We start from the raw sequence: 16,005 nt of genomic DNA on the forward strand, positions 1-16,005 counted from the left end.
AAAACTTTTTAATATTAATTTCTTATATAGATTGATGTAGCGTGTACTATGGATGATTTTTTCTTTTAAAATTTTAGACTCTACATCATTTGGGTATAACATTATATTTTAATATATTAAAATTACAACGCAAAGCTGTTAGCCCTTTTTATTCTTAAATCCTGGCTCCGCCCCTACAGCAGAGGTGGTCAATCCCAAAAACGTGACACTGATTACAAATGTTTCAATTAATTGAAACATTTGCAATTGATGGACAAACTAAGCCTCGAGTAGTTGACCATTCCCAAACGGTGTCTGAAGTTGTAAAATTCCTTTAAACCATCAACAATGTTGGTTGGTTGCAACATTCTATTCTATAATTGTTGAGCACCCTTTTGATATTACCTTTTTAACCTTTTTTCTAAAGTTCTAACTTCCTAAAAAGCATCATCTTTTAACCTTTTTTCTAAAGTTCTAACTTCCTAAAAAGCATCATCAAACATGTCTCCCTTTCTCCGACTTCAACGTCACTAGAAGTGCTAACATTACTAATGGATTATTAGGCTTAATGACTTGTACCCCGTCCTCTGAATCAACTAGTTTCCCATTTTCTTCATCCACAACTTCATCTACATCGTTTTCTAGCCCAATTTCTCTATTTCATTCCTTTTATTCTTGAACTCCATTGCAGGTTTGCATCGCTAGTCAGTGTCATCTGAATGAAAAGAAAGAATTATCTTCAAAAGGTCGGTCCGCCTTCCAAGTGTTTGATGAAATGTCTGAAAGAAGTGAATACTGATTGCTAAGAATAAATTTGTTTCCTGTGTTTGATCTTGATTTCTAATTCTTCATCTTTCTTCTGACCTTACTATATGATCTCGTTTTGAGTAATTGATCACAAAATGTTATGTCCAACTACATATCAGTCTTCTGCTGTGGTCCCATTGATACCATTTGAGAACATCTTTTTCAAAATACTTTATCACAACCTCCTAACTTTCATCACTGGACAATCGATTTAGGGAAAAAATTTGGTTTTGGTTCTTGAATTGCCCTCTGTTTCTTGATCTTTATCCATCTTCAAATGTTAATCTATTTATTTTATTTGATTCTTCTTGAAATAGCACAACTGACATATTTTCTTCTTCCAGGTACCCCATATTTTGTTCTTGCTGATAATTTTTTAAGAGATGAAGGTTTTGTTTCACTCTTTTAGGATTTGTTCCTTTTTTCATCTTCTTCCTAAACATCAGCTGACTAAAGAAACTTGGATGCACTGCTCTTAGTTATATCAAAATATGTATTATTTTTTGTTTAAGAGGCTTATAAGGTAAAGCTGACTAAAAAAATTACTTAACAAGTGACATTAATAGCAAAAGATGAAGATGAAAGTACATACATGGGGTAGTGTTCTGTGGCCTGTGTGTATGTGTGTGTTTTAATTAGGGAAAAAAAATTGTTTTTAATAAGAAAACATGCTTCAAAAAGAAAACATGAAACCAAGATGCTAAAATAAAGTCAATGGAAGTACATGCTATTTCCAGCATATTCTCTTTGACTTTGAACTATGTTTTAAATTTAAAATGCATGGTACCTTTGAACAAAACAAAAAAAAAAGGTTTAATTGTAAAGGATAAAATAAAAAGGTTGGATTTTAACATAGACATTTATGTTGTGATCGTTTGAGGGGTGACAATTAACTTTTGTCCAACCAGAGTTTAACCAACTCATCTTCAAAAGGCAATATAACATACTCACTGCAAATTCATTTCTGGACTTCAGACATACACTTAAGTAGGTTTATTCTCACTACTGGAAAACAGGTAATACAATACACCCTCATCTAATACGGTTGTAATGAAAACCGTATTATAAAAGGCTAAATTAATTTAATACACACAAATGAAGAAATCTAATACGGTTAATTAGGTGTACTAGATAATATTTCCAATTAAAATTTGTATTTTTACAATTATTAACAAACTTTAGCCTTTGCATCGACCAAAATGTTTAACAAAACACTGGATGTTCATTTGACGTAACGTCAAAATTGAATTGACCGTTCATTTGTATTTTTCCCATTTTGCCTCTGTAGATCGCCTTCACTCTTTTCTGGTCAAGCGGCTTACTTATCAAAGCATCAATGAAGGACAACATCAACTGCAAAATTGATCACTCTTTCTCGCTCTCTCTCACACAAACACACTCTCGATCGATCAATCGATCGACATACTCCGTCGCCTCTCTTCACTGGCGAGCACCTCTTCAAAACTCATCGTCAATCCAGCTAATTCAGTGTCTCTTCATTGCCGATTCAAAATTGGTTTTAGATTTAAAATTGAACAACCAGGTATTCTTTCTAATCAGTTGTTTAATTAATGTCACAATACATTAGCAATTGATAGAGTTAATTTCGTGTTCAAACTGTTCATTCTATTGCATATTTAGTCATTTGATTTCCGTTTATTGGAGTACATTGAGAACTGTATATGCATGAAACTTACGTTTCTTTATCTGGTTCGTTCTTTGCAGCTCAAGTTCCTCACCCTCATCTCCAGCCTTCATCGGAGAACCTTCCGTAACTATTTCCCATGGCGTCTGCTTCATCTCTGCACGTTTCAATAACGATTCCGATCTCCTCAGCTTCAGATCCCCTCTCCTTTAGCAACATTTCTTGTAACATCCCGAAAATTCAGAAGTATAGTTGAAGGGCTAAAGTGTAAATAAGGTCGACTCGGCGAGTCAATGGGTAGACTCGGCGAGTCGAGTCGCGATTTGGTCATGTGCTAAGTGACTGACTCAGCGAGTCGGCGGCTAGACTCGGCGAGTCAGTGCTGGAATGAGAAAACCCTAATCCAGGGAGTTGTGCCCTATATAAAGAACAAGTTGTGCCCTATATAAAGAACATAACACTTCTTCCCCAACCTCTTTACCTTCCCTTTGAGTTCTAGAAACCCTAGATTCGTGTGAGCTTTCCTTGGTGAGAGATTAGAGCCTTGGAGGAGGGAATATTGGAAGGAAATTGAAGAGCAAGAAGATTGGAGCAAGGGGCTTTGCAGAGATTTGGTTCATTCTTCAGTTGGAGCTTTCTTTTGAGGTAATAATCTATTGCTTAATCTCCTTGATCCTTTGTTGCTTGAGTTTTGGGGCATTTCTAGAGTTAGTTCGGGTTTGAAGGTTGGATCTGAGGTTGCTACCTCAGATTTGGACTTGAGATGGTCCAGAAGATCATAAAGTTCCTGTTCTTGAGTTGTAAGTGAGGCTTCCTTGTCCCAAACCCTAGCCTAGAGTGTATATGGCTTAAATCTCTTTGGATTCACGTAAAGTTTGTCACTTTACGTGATGGGTGGCTTGTAGGAGAGTAGATCTATGGATTGGAGCCCCTGCATGGCTTGGAAAGCCACCGTATGGATTAAGAACTAGAGGTACTCGGCGAGTCACATGGGTGAACTCGGCGAGTTGGATGAAAATGAGCAGGAACTCGACGAGTTGGAAGAACAACTCGGCGAGTGTGTTGAATGTTGCCTTGGACTCGGCAAGTCTGTTCGTGGAGTCCTAACCTTTTTGGGTTGAGCTGTGAATCAGTGAGTCAATGGACGACTCGATGAGTTGAGTGAGAAAGGACTCAGAGTTGTTGGATTCGGCGAGTCTTGGGGCGACTCGGCGAGTTGAGTCGTGGATTGGGAGTTCTGAGTATAGGGACTCGACGAGTCAGCGGGTTGACTCGGCGAGTAGAGTCAGTCAGGAAGGTTGACTTTGACTGAGGACTTTGACTTTGACCAAGAGTTGACCGGTTGACTTCCAGGAGTATTTTTGGTAATTGTTGGCAATTATTTTGAGTTTAGTGATTTGGTGTTGGCTAGTGGTGGAGATCGTGTCAGTGGTCGGAACAGCTTGGTCTTATCTTTTCAGTCGGCAGTTGCAGGTGAGTTATCCTCACTATATTAACAGGGTCTACGACACGAAGGCCGACCCTCTATCGGATGGAAATTCGGGTATTGTTGTTATGTTATTGTTTTGCTATGTTTGCATCCTGGTAGTTAGGATGGTATACATTAGAGACCTGGTTAAGGTCGGTATCCTGATAGTTAGGATGGTATATGTGTGACCGGAAGGTCTTATGTGCTAATAGAGTATGAGATATATGCTGATAGATGTTATGAGAGTTGTATGTCTTAAGTTATGTTATGAGCAGTATGCTATGGACCGGAAGGTCACCATGTTATATGCGGTTATATGATATGTATGTGCTGTGTATGTCATGTATGATAAGGACCGGAAGGTTTATATGATATGGACCGGAAGGTCAACAGAGTATGGACCGGAAGGTCAACAGAGGTATGGGATGGAAATCCTCTGAGACATTCGGATCGGAAGATCCCATGGAGTCATGGCCTGGAAGGGCATATGTGTTGTTATGGCCTGGAAGGGCGTATATGTTGTTATGGCCTGGAAAGGCGTATGTGATGTATGTAGTATTTTGGGGGTAATTCACTAAGCTTTCGGGCTTACAGTTGTGGTTTAATGTTTCAGGTACTTCAGGAGACCGTGGCAAGGCAAAGGCGTGATCGTACCGTTCCTCGTGTTTATGTTTTATGATATGGATCTGAGAAAAATACTCTGATAATAAAAGTATTGAAAGCCTTTTTGTAATAAATTAATGAAAGTGAGTTGTTTTTGAAAAGTTTAAATTGGTTTGAATTTTACAAGTTGGTATGAGAGCCTTGGTTTGAGTGAATTGGAAGAACATTCGTGTGAATCCATTCACAAATCAAGGAGAGTTTTCGAAAGAGAATTTAAAATGGTTTCAATAATGAATAAAGGAGGACACGGAGGTACAATCAGCCGGAGCCAGTAAGTCAACTCGAAAATACCATACAAAGTTATTTGATTATGTGATATGTTAGAACAACATGCTAGTACTAGGCTAGGATCTTCAGGAATTGCATGATAGACTTGCCTGATTCATGATGCCTGCTAGTCTAGGGTTTCTGCTATGAGAGATAGTTATCAGTTCCTCTAGAGGTGAGGATGGAGTGCTTGCCATGTATGTGTTTTATCGCTAGGGTGTTGTGGTAATACTTGATATAAATATGGGTAGGTGTGGAAAGTAGTATGGGCCCGTACTACTGAAAGCACAGGACCCATACGCATATCAAGAAAGTCACAACCCCTAGGGTCGGGTTGGGAGTTGGTTCCTGGGTTATTGGGGAAGCATCTGATTTTATGGCGGTGTATTTCCAGTATAGTGGTTACGAGGCGTGTCGAGGGTGGATCCGAGTCAGGATCGGGATCAGGAGAGGCCGGTCAAGGTGGATCAACGCCACTCGAGGTCATTGGTCAGATGAGTACGGATGAGTTGGATGCCAGGATTCGTGAGATCCTGCATGATGAGACTGCTGCTATGTTCAGGGCGGAGATGCCGGAGATGTTTGGGTCGATCAAGACCGCCATGATTGAGTACTTTGATGAGCGCTATGCAGCTCTAGTAGAGGCGGCTGCCGCGGCAGCTACAACGGCTGTATCAGCGGCAGGGAGTAACCAGTCAAGGTTTTCAGTATCGGGACTTCGATAATACGAAGCCTCCTACTTTTGATGAAGTTCAGGATCCGATCATTGCTATGAGGTGGTTTTCGGACGTGGAGGGTTGTTTCTTCACGTGTTCATGCCCTGCAGATCAGAGGGTGAGGTGTGCTTTGAACCTTTTAAGGCTCGGGGCACAAGATTGGTGGAGGTTGACTACGGGATCGTATTCTGATGCGCAGCAGGTTGCGGTTACATGGTAGCAGTTCCGGAAGATGTTCACCACCCGTTATCTTCCACAGGTTGAGAAGGAGAGGTTGGCTCAGGAATTCTTGGAACTGGAGCAGGATTCGGAGTCGGTGACTGAGATCATCAGGATGTTCATTGAGAGGGCAATGTTTTGCCCGGAGTTTGTTTCGGAGCAGCGTCAGATGTTCCGATATCTGAGTATGCTAAAATGGGATATCAGGCAGTTTGTGTCTACGCAGAGGTGCGGGACCTTACTGGAGTTGTAGGCGGCCGCTCTGTGGCGTGAGTTGGAGATTGAGTTACAGTTGAGAGAGCAGAGGCAAGCCCCGGTGCAGTCGCAGCCGGCGCCGAAACGGTCCAAGACCGTTGATTCCAGGTTGGACAGTCAGAGCGGCCGTACTTGTGAGAAGTGCGGGAAGGGTCATACCGGGGTTTGTAGGTCCGGTGGTGCATGCCGCAAGTGCGGAAGAGTGGGGCATTATGCGAGGGATTTCCGTCAGTCAGCCCTAGTTCAGGATATGAGGATCTGTTATCAGTGCCATCAAGTTGGCCACATGAGGGCCAACTGTCCACAGCGAGTTTCCAGGCCAGTGCAGGTTCCAGCACCGGCTACTTTGAGGACTACTGGCAGGGGCCAGGGTGGAGCGGAGCCTCCGAGGGCTCAGGGGCGCATTTTTCAGCTCACAGCAGAGGGGGTCAGGGTAGAGCCGGATGCGGTTGCGGGTATGTTTTCGTTTCATTGTTGTCTGGCTATCTAGTTATTTTGTGGTGCTGTATTTTATTCTCCGTTCTGCGTGTTTTTGGGTTGGTTGAAAATAATAGTAGTCAGGAGTGTAAGTGGTCAGCATCCAAGGGATTGATGGTCAGAAATTGGTTGTATGGTCTTGAGGTCAGGTATAGCATTTGCTATTTGAGGAGTGTTCAGCTGAGGATCGAACTCCCTTAGAGTTCGAGATGCGCAATGACGGGAGGTGATTTCGCGGAGGTTGCCCGTTTTAGAGGAAATCAGTTCATGGATAAGGGGAATATGTTGAGTGAGGTTGTTTAAGTGATGCCGGTTGGGCCACCGGTGGTTGGAAGTCAGTGCTCTAAGTAGGGAGATTGGAAAATTCTCAGGAGGATCGAAATACGTTAGAGTTTGATTAGCTGTTTGGGATCCAACAGTGTTTTAGCCGGCCAAGAGTGTGGGCCGGTATGAGTAAGTGACAGATCGATGGGGCGGAGTACAGACCAAGGATTCTGGGTAGGGTGATTGGTTGTTGTGAGGCCTAGGATTAGGCCGGGATCTGGGTATATGGAATGGAGTTGGAGTTCGGAACCCCTAAAGGGCTGAAACAGTATGTGTGGAAGAGATTCCCAAGAGGAACGGCTTGGGATGATGTATGGATAGGTTGAGCGGACCGAGGAGACTGAAGGCCGGAAGGCGTATCAGTCAGGCCGGAAGGCATACCGGTCAGGCCGGAAGGCGTACCAGTCAGGCCGAAGGCCTGGTAAAACGGTCCAGTCATGCTGGAGACTCCGTATGCACTAGTGGATCTGTATGCGGAGAATGGGTGATTATGTCGCCATGCAATAGCAAACAATAGGTCTGGCCCCGAGTATTGATCATGTTAGTGAAAGGTGGGGTATGGACTTCGTTAGTCCTTGTGATCAGATTCAGATGTGATGCATAAAATAGCGATTACTCTACAAGGGATAGTGTAGAGTGGAGTGTGAGCACCGTGGCACTTGTCTGAGGTGGAAAGGTTGGCAAGTAGATTTCCTTGGATAAGGAGAAAGGAAAGGTAGGTAACTTCGGGAGGGAGTGTTGGATCACAGAAGTAAAAGCAGTAGTGAGAATGGATGATTGAGAGTATTTCAATTATGGTTGTTGAGCACTGGGATTGTACCAGTGGTATGGAAACACATCTGGGTTAGGTGTCTGATGAGGTGACGGAAGGATTTCCGGTAGTGTAGAACCAGAGGAGTTCAGAAGGGATGCAAGGAGGGAGCCTTGGAATTTCTGTATGGTTGTAATTAGGAGGTGATGTATGTAGTAATAATTCATCCCAGGGATGTTTGGAGGTATCGTCAGCGTGTCGGGATTTCCACCCCGAGGATGTTAGAGCAGGTTCAGCATGCGTATGTGATTGCAGGGGAGAGCTCATGGGAGTTGCTCGGGAGCTGAAGGATGTACCATCCTGTCAACTCGGAAAGAAACAAGTTGGATTCGAAAAGGAAAGTGGGATAAGTCCCAGAAGTGAATTCGATAAAGGATATGCCAGTCGAGGAAGGGGGTAGCAGCCTGGTACCGGGTCAGGACCCGATGGTTCAAGGTGATGCCTAGCTTTGTGTAGGGCAAGTGATGGTTGTGATCTGGGGTGGTGAATGTATCCTCGGGTGATCTTTGGATTAAGGAGGGTTGTTAGCAGAGAAAGAAGTCGGTGGCCGGCTTGAAGTAGTTGTTGTGACTCTGTGAGAAAGAGTTGGTCTTTATAGGGGTTTGATAGCAGTGTTTGGAAGAACCTAAGTTGATTGGGAAGTCGGAGTCCGCAGTGCGAGGGTTTGTTCTAAAGTGTATGCAGCAGTAGGCTTCGAGGACGAAGCCTAATTTAAGTGGGGGAGAATTATAACATCCCGTAAATTCAGAAGTATAGTTGAAGGGCTAAAGTGTAAATAAGAAGGTCGACTTGGCGAGTCAATGGGTAGACTCGGTGAGTCGATTCACGATTTGGTCATGTGCTAAGTGACTGACTCGGTGAGTCAGCGGCTAGACTCGACGAGTCAGTGCTGGAATGAGAAAACCCTAATCCTGAGAGTTGTGCCCTATATAAAGAACATAACACTTCTTCCCCAGCCTCTTTACCTTCCCTTTGAGTTCCAGAAACCCTAGATTCGTGTGAGCTTTCCTTGGTGAGAGATTAGAGCCTTGGAGGAGGTAATCTTGGAAGGAAATTGAAGAGCAAGAAGATTGGAGCAAGGGGCTTTGCAGAGATTTGGTTCATTATTCAGTTGGAGCTTTCTTTTGAGGTAATAATCTATTGCTTAAGCTCCTTGATCCTATGTTGCTTGACTTTTGGGGCATTTCTAGAGTTAGTTCGGGTTTGAAGGTTGGATCTGAGGTTGCTACCTCAGATTTGGACTTGAGATGGCTTAGATCTCTTTGGATTCACGTAAAGTTTGCCACTTTACGTGATGGGTGGCTTGTAGGAGAGTAGATCTATGGATTGGAGCCCCTGCATGGCTTGGAAAGCCACTGTATGGATTAAGAACTAGAGGTACTCGGCGAGTCACATGGGTGAACTCGGCGAGTTGGATGAAGATGAGCAGGAACTCGACGAGTTGGAAGAACAACTCGGCGAGTATGTTGAATGTTGCCTTGGACTCGGCGAGTCTGTTCTTGGACTCGCCGAGTCTGGTCGTGGAGTCCTAACCTTTTTGGGTTGAGCTGTGAATCAGTGAGTCGAGGGACGACTCGGTGAGTTGAGTGAGAAAGGACTCATAATTGTTGGACTCGGCGAGTCTTGGGGCGACTCGGCGAGTTGAGTCGTGGATTGGGAGTTCTGAGTATAGGGACTCGACGAGTCAGCGGGTTGACTCGGCGAGTAGAGTCAGTCAGGAAGGTTGACTTTGACTGAGGACTTTGACTTTGACCAAGAGTTGACCAGTTGACTTCCAGGAGTATTTTTGGTAATTGTTGGCAATTATTTTGAGTTCAGTGATTTGGTGTTGGCTAGTGGTTGATTAATGTTAAAAATGTTAAAATGGAGATTGTTATTGGTAATGTGGTATAGACCCCTTGTAATTAACTTTGTTTATCTTAGTGCATAACTAAAATTTGATTGTAGATTTCAACATTCTAGAACTGAATGATAGCTATGGTTTCTTGAATAGTGCAGGAGCATCCAAAATAATCGGAGTTTTGTTCATAGAATCATGTGTTCATCAAAAGAGCCACCAGCAGAAACAGGACTCACATCAAAAGCATTTGAATCACTAAAGATTGGGTCGACAACCATCATAGTGGAAGCTCCTAAAATGTTGAAGACAACAACTTCTTTGCCTTGTCTCATAGTTAATTCTGGTTTAGTTAAAGCCGATGATGTTGGCAGGTAAATTTTTTACCGAACATCTATAACAAGAGAGCTTTTTGATGGAATTTTTTCATTATAAAACTTTAAATGAAAAAGCTCCTTTTATCTCCACAAGAGAAATGTTATTTTAGTTTGTTATTTGTGGGGACCTTGTATATGTTGTCTATATACAATTGGTTGAAAACCCATGGATCCACCAAATCATTGAAAGTTTGTTAATTAACAAGCTCTTTGAAAAAGATCATCCAATAACTTCTTCAATTTTCTTGAGTTTTTTTTTTACATGAAAAAGCTCCTATTGTGATGTTCTTATTAACTAGTTATTTGGTTTCATTTCATACCTTTTTTTAGTAAATATCATATATGCTTAATAAATTTGGAACCAGTTAAAAGGGTGAAGGCTATCTTTAATTAATATACACTAACAGAGACAATGGCGCGTTTAAAGATAAACTTATGAATTTCATGAACAAAAGTTGATCTATATTATAACAAAATTTTTTGAAGGTTGTGTTCAAAGTAAACAACTGATTTTGATATTTCCATTTCTACACTATACTTAAGAGTATTACTTTGATGGAAGATCATAGACACATCCTCAAGATTATAGTTTTTGATTAAAGTAAAAAACTAAGAATACACGTTTGATATATAAGAAATAAGGAATATTATCACCATAACTATAGCATGCCACCGATGTTATCTTGTTTAATGCACCTTGTGTGCAAGATTTTATTAAGGCATTGTATTTTTTTTTCGAATTTACCATTTATAGCATCGTACTTTCAATTTTTCTTTTTGTTTTTTAGACATTATTCTTTGAAAATTTTATCAACTACTTTGTAATTTGTAGAGATTGATCCTTCGGTCACAACTCACACGGGAGGGACAATGAGTTTTTAACATCATTATAAATGGTGATAACATGTTTCAAGAGATTAATATTGTCAAAATGAGTGGAAATATTAATAGTGCTCTTGGGCTAACAGTCCATGTTAGCAGGAGAAGTTTTACAATAATTTTGCAGCTTGTAAAAGGTAGTCATACCAGTCATACCATAATCAGTGCCATAGAGACCATAGAGATCTTTGAAATTGTTAGAGCTGAGGCCAATACTTCAATTGATTAAGGTACTTTTAAAACATTTCTTGGAATTTGAAGCTTTGAAAAGGATTCTTATGAAGTAAAAATTATTTCTTTATGTTATAGTAAAAGCTTTGCAAAAATTGAAGAGTTCTTTTCAGTTGGAATGGCGGTCCATGTGTTCCACAGCAGCATCCATGGAGTGGAATTGGGTGATGAATAAGGCTGGAATGCAATCAGGAATGGATTGCAGGAATAGGGGATGTGACATCAAGTACGGTTGTTTATGGTGTATTAGATACTAATATATGGTGTATTAGATTCTTTTATGTGATGGTTGTAATACTATAGATAAGATACATATAGAGTACAGTTAAATTACAGGTAATTGTTGGTTGTTAATACTAAGTAATGGGATTTAACATTTAACTTACGTAAGGTATAATTTAATGTAACAATGTGATTCGATAAGGCCTTTGGAAACATAAAGTGTATATTATTATATACTCATAAAGAAAAGAAAGGTATATGGATGGATAATCGTTCTAGCACTATATTTCCTAGAAAATTTGTCCATCCTAAGTATATTTATCAAATGTGTATAAAAAAAATAATTGATTAAATGTGTACAACTGCAAAACTTCATTATTCTCACAAGTTTAATTGTCGACGGTGAAGTCGTCGGAAATCGAGGTAACCTTTAATTACAGATCATAATGGTACTTTTTTTAATACTTTAAGTAAGTTTAATGGTCACACATGTACAAAAAAAAACTGACAAAATATGAACAAATGTGATAGATGGTTACCCTCATAAGACATTTTCCCTTTTTATTATATACCCTTAATGGTTATTATTAACTTTTTTTGTTAAAAAAAAAAAATAAATAAATAAAAAAAAAAAAAAAAAAAATCTTAAATATAATTAGAAAATATAACTGGGACTTGAAAACACAACACTAGAAAATGGCCACCCATGGTGTTGGTGGCAATTTTATTGATAACTGGGACTTAAAAACCCATGCCAAATACAAAAATGAAACATGGTTTTAAATGACTATCTATGTTCGTCTTTTTTGAAAATTAGCAATGAACACCACAACCTTCACATAAACCCAATCTTCGAAGCTATCAAGAAACATAAAAAAAGCAAATCTTCCACGACGGTTGAGAAGCAAAGCACCACATGCTATCCAAAATCCAATAGTGAAACCAATGGCCCCACCAATATAGAACCATACATCAAGTTCGTCTATACCTTCACCCTCACTTTCACCAATGATGTGTTGTATTCCCGATTCTTCATCTCCAGGACATTGTTTGGTAAGGGGAGGTCCGCATAGCCCTAAGTTCCCTTCGTATCTTGAATGGTCAAAGGACTGAAGTTGTGTGCTGGATGGGATTCTCCCTGACAAGCTATTATCTGAGACGTCTAGGTAATTTAGCCAAGTCATTTGAGACATGCTTGATGGTATTTCTCCTGAAAACTTGTTTCTAGATAAATCCAAAGTTAAAAGATTTTTCATCTCACTGATGTTGCATGGAATCTTTCCAAATAGAGCATTCTTTGATAGGTTGAGTGCAATCAGTTCATCAAGATTGGTAATCTGATATGGGATTTCCCCTGTTAAGTTGTTGCTTGACAGGTCGATGCTCCTCAACAATACCATATTACTTCTGACGAATTCACGTTCAACTCCTTGCCACTGGATCATCACATGGTCAACATTATATGAATATCTTCCTAATGAAATGCCACGATCTAAATTCTGTAGTTGAGAGACTCTTTGTTGCACCATGATCGTAAGATTACTCAAACATGAGGGGATGCTTCCATGGAAATGGTTCACAGACAAGTCTAGAATTTGAAGACTTGCTAATTGACATAATTGTAAAGGGATGCTTCCAGAGAAGTTGTTTGACCTTAATGTAAGAACATACAACCCAGATAAGCTTTCCCCGATCCAAACAGGTAAATTACCAGAAAACTTGTTGGCCCCCAAATTCAATGACTTTAAGCTCGTGCAATTCTTAACAGACAAAGGAAATTCTTCAGAGAAATCGTTCTTGTATAAATCCAATGCCTCGAGGTTAATCATAGATGCAACAGAGGCAGGAAGCCTTCCAGATAGATTATTGTGTTCTAAATTAAGAACTTTTAGTTCTTTGAAATGCCACAAACAATCTGGAAGTTGCCCGCTTAGAGAGTTATGGGAGAGGTCAATAATAAATAAAAAGCCATGGACACCCTGGCATAGAAAGGAGATTCCTGCGGTGAATTTGTTTCGGGAAAGATTTAGTAATCTCACAGTAGAAGAGACATTAGTTATGGGACCATCAAAGCTGTTGGAGCTTAAATCTATCTCTGAATAGCTGTCAAAGTTTGATGACAGATCTGGTACTTTCCCAGTTATGTTGTTGGAAGAAAGGTTCAAGAATGTTAACTGGGAAGGCCAAGTGTCCCAAAACTCGAGAGGAATTGTATCTGAAATACCCGAATTTGCAATATCAAGATAGGTGAGATTTTTGAATGTTTGAATCCATTTGGGGAAGCGAGGCCCTAGCTTGCAAGAGCTCAGAGCAATATATTTTATATCAGAATGGTTTGGCATGTTATCTGAGGAAGGAAATCCTTGGAGTGAGTTTCCGGAAAGATCAAGATTTTGAAGTTTGGGAAGTTCCCACAGGTTCTTACTTATAGTTCCTTTTAACTGATTTTCAGAGAGGTACAGATCTGTTAGGGATGTAAACTTTTTGATCTCATCAGGCAATGACCCTGTAAATTGGTTGTTGGAAGCAGACAACCATTGTAATGAAAGCGATGTGCATCCAGACAAGTTGTTGAGAAAATCAGGAAATGTGACAACAGCAAAGTTGTTATCGAAGTACAAATCTTCCAAACCACAGAGGTTCCCAAGATATTTGGGTATCCCATCTAACATGTTGTGAGTGAGAGAAAGAGAACGAAGCTTATTGCTGGTTAATGGGAGCAACCAATGATACATGGATGAGGTCAGACTGTTGTTTCTAAGATGAAGGGATTCCATAGATGAAGAAGAGTTGATAATTTTTGAAGAATATGGATAAATGACCTGTGACAGCTCACATCCCGATAAACTTAAAAGCAAGAGTTTCGGGAGACTCAGAATTACATCACCCCAATGATTTGTTTTGGCCAGTGAAATCCCATCCATTTCAAGTACCTCCAAATGAGATAGAGGAGACAACCACTCAAGGTTCTCAACTCTACACCTTCCAACATTTGAAAGTAAAAGCAATTGCAAGTTGGTGAGGTTTCCGAACTCTGGAGGAATGGTTCCATAAAGAGAGTTAGATGAAAGGTCAAGGTACCATAATTCAGTCAAGGGACCAATGGATCTCGGAATGGTTCCATTAAGATTATTTTCGCCAAGGAGAAGGCATCTTAATTGAGTCAAGGAACCAATGATCGCAGGAATGGTTCCATGAAAAGAATTGAAGGAAAGATCAAGGCGATTCAAGTAGGTTAAGTTAACCAATGAATGGCTAATCTCACCTACAAGACCAAAGGACATCAGATCAAGATCTGTGACATGACTTGTTTGGTTGTTACACGTCACTCCACTCCATTGACAGCAGTTGTCTTGTTCAGCTGTCCACGTAGAGAGGCGATCAGAAGGGTCTTGAAGGAGAGATTTGAAATGAAGGAGACCATCTTTCTCCTTCTCAAAACACTTGTCATCTCCTCCTCCCACTGCTGCCAATTGGTTGGCAGTTGCAGTCTCAAGACAAAGCAAGATAAGTGAGAATATTATAAAAACACAACGATGCATAATGTAACTGCAAATCTTGCTGATTTTTTGTTTGTGATGAAAATTTGAAGATGCCTCATGAAGGTTTATATAGTGCTGCCAACTGAGAAAATGAAGGATTCAATAATTCTCGTAAGAACGGTAGCCGGTAGGAACATAATTCTTTTTTCCTTCTTTTTTTTCATCAATATGAAAACATTTTTTAAGGCTAAAAAATAATAAATTCTGGATTTTTTTTAATAAAGTTTTTACACTAAAAATTAAAAATCAACACAATATTCATCAACGAAATAAAGTGCTATAAAACACTTCCTATAGCAACATCGATAGATATCTATTTTTACGTCATAAAAAAGATATTTTGGAATATTTGTTTTTACTTTTTGAAAAAAATAATGCCCTAATAGATAAAAAAAATTAACAATATTCATCAATGAAAACATTATAATAAAGTAAAGACTTTGTATATCGATAGGGATGTCTATTTGTACAACATAAAAATATATAAATTTGGGTCTTTTTGCTTTTATTTTTTCAAAAAATAATATTATCTTAAAAAATAAAAGATAACAGTGATTAGGCATATTCATCAACAAATGGTTTATTATTTCTCATTTTTACAACTATATTCTTTTCAAAAAAATATATACTAAAATTTATTATTTTTATGCTCTAAAAAAAGATATCAATATATAGAAAAAAAATGTTCAATTCCTACCATTTATCACAAGAATTATCTTTCTTGCGTTTACACACACCTTGTGAGTTGTGATTCGTGTGGAGCATAAAATCTATATTTTCCTTTGAAATAGAACAAAACTATAAGACAAATTAGAAAAGAAGAATTGAAACAAACTGCCCTAAATCAAACACTGTGTGGGGCATAAAGGCCTTATTTTCCTTGAAATAGAACCATTCAAACTATAAGACAAATTAAAAAAAAAAAAAAGGACAATTGAAATGGATAGCTAGCCCCCAATCAGATGTTCAAAGACTTTCAGGTCTTTGAAATTTGTATTTTTCCTGTACATATCTTTTTTCATCTTGTGATATCTTTTGGTCCTCATTTTATGTCATACAAATCCCAAAAAACAAACTAATAAATTCAAATACACTAATCATTCAGCAAAAAAGACAAATGGTAAATACTTAATGGGTTAGTGCCTGGAAACAACCATATACAGCTAGCTGTCCAGATCAAGTGCTTAATTATTAAGCCTATTAAGTCATAAAGAATCAACCCCTAATGGCCTAAGAGCTGAGTGATAAATGACGAGTCTCCAGAGAATGTATTGGATAAAATAAGG

At 39.4% G+C, this 16,005-nt stretch overlaps 1 protein-coding gene and 1 long non-coding RNA gene across 2 annotated transcripts; one reads left to right on the forward strand and one right to left on the reverse strand.

Annotated features, from left to right (window-relative positions):
- The first annotated feature begins 178 nt into the window (after nucleotides 1-178).
- Nucleotides 179-11,288, forward strand: LOC145001507 (uncharacterized). The gene is made up of 6 exons (XR_013661627.1): nucleotides 179-725; nucleotides 2,075-2,329; nucleotides 2,512-3,076; nucleotides 9,630-9,842; nucleotides 10,678-10,954; nucleotides 11,034-11,288. It is a non-coding gene; the product is annotated as an uncharacterized LOC145001507 (long non-coding RNA).
- A 579-nt stretch (nucleotides 11,289-11,867) lies between these two features.
- On the reverse strand, nucleotides 11,868-15,111 carry LOC145001794 (receptor-like protein EIX2). The gene has a single exon (XM_078961143.1). The coding sequence runs from the start codon at nucleotides 14,717-14,719 to the stop codon at nucleotides 11,969-11,971; it is 2,751 nt and encodes a 916-aa protein (XP_078817269.1). The 5' UTR covers nucleotides 14,720-15,111; the 3' UTR covers nucleotides 11,868-11,968.
- Between the last annotated feature and the right edge of the window lie 894 nt (nucleotides 15,112-16,005).

The sequence above is a fragment of the Lactuca saligna genome, chromosome 6 (genome assembly GCF_052625555.1).
Source record: "Lactuca saligna cultivar CGN05327 chromosome 6, ASM5262555v1, whole genome shotgun sequence".
NCBI lineage: Eukaryota > Viridiplantae > Streptophyta > Magnoliopsida > Asterales > Asteraceae > Lactuca > Lactuca saligna.

Excerpts from the sequence above, each read along its gene's own strand:
- LOC145001794 (XM_078961143.1), bottom strand. The coding sequence starts at position 14,719 with ATGCATCGTTGTGTTTTTATAATATTCTCACTTATCTTGCTTTGTCTT.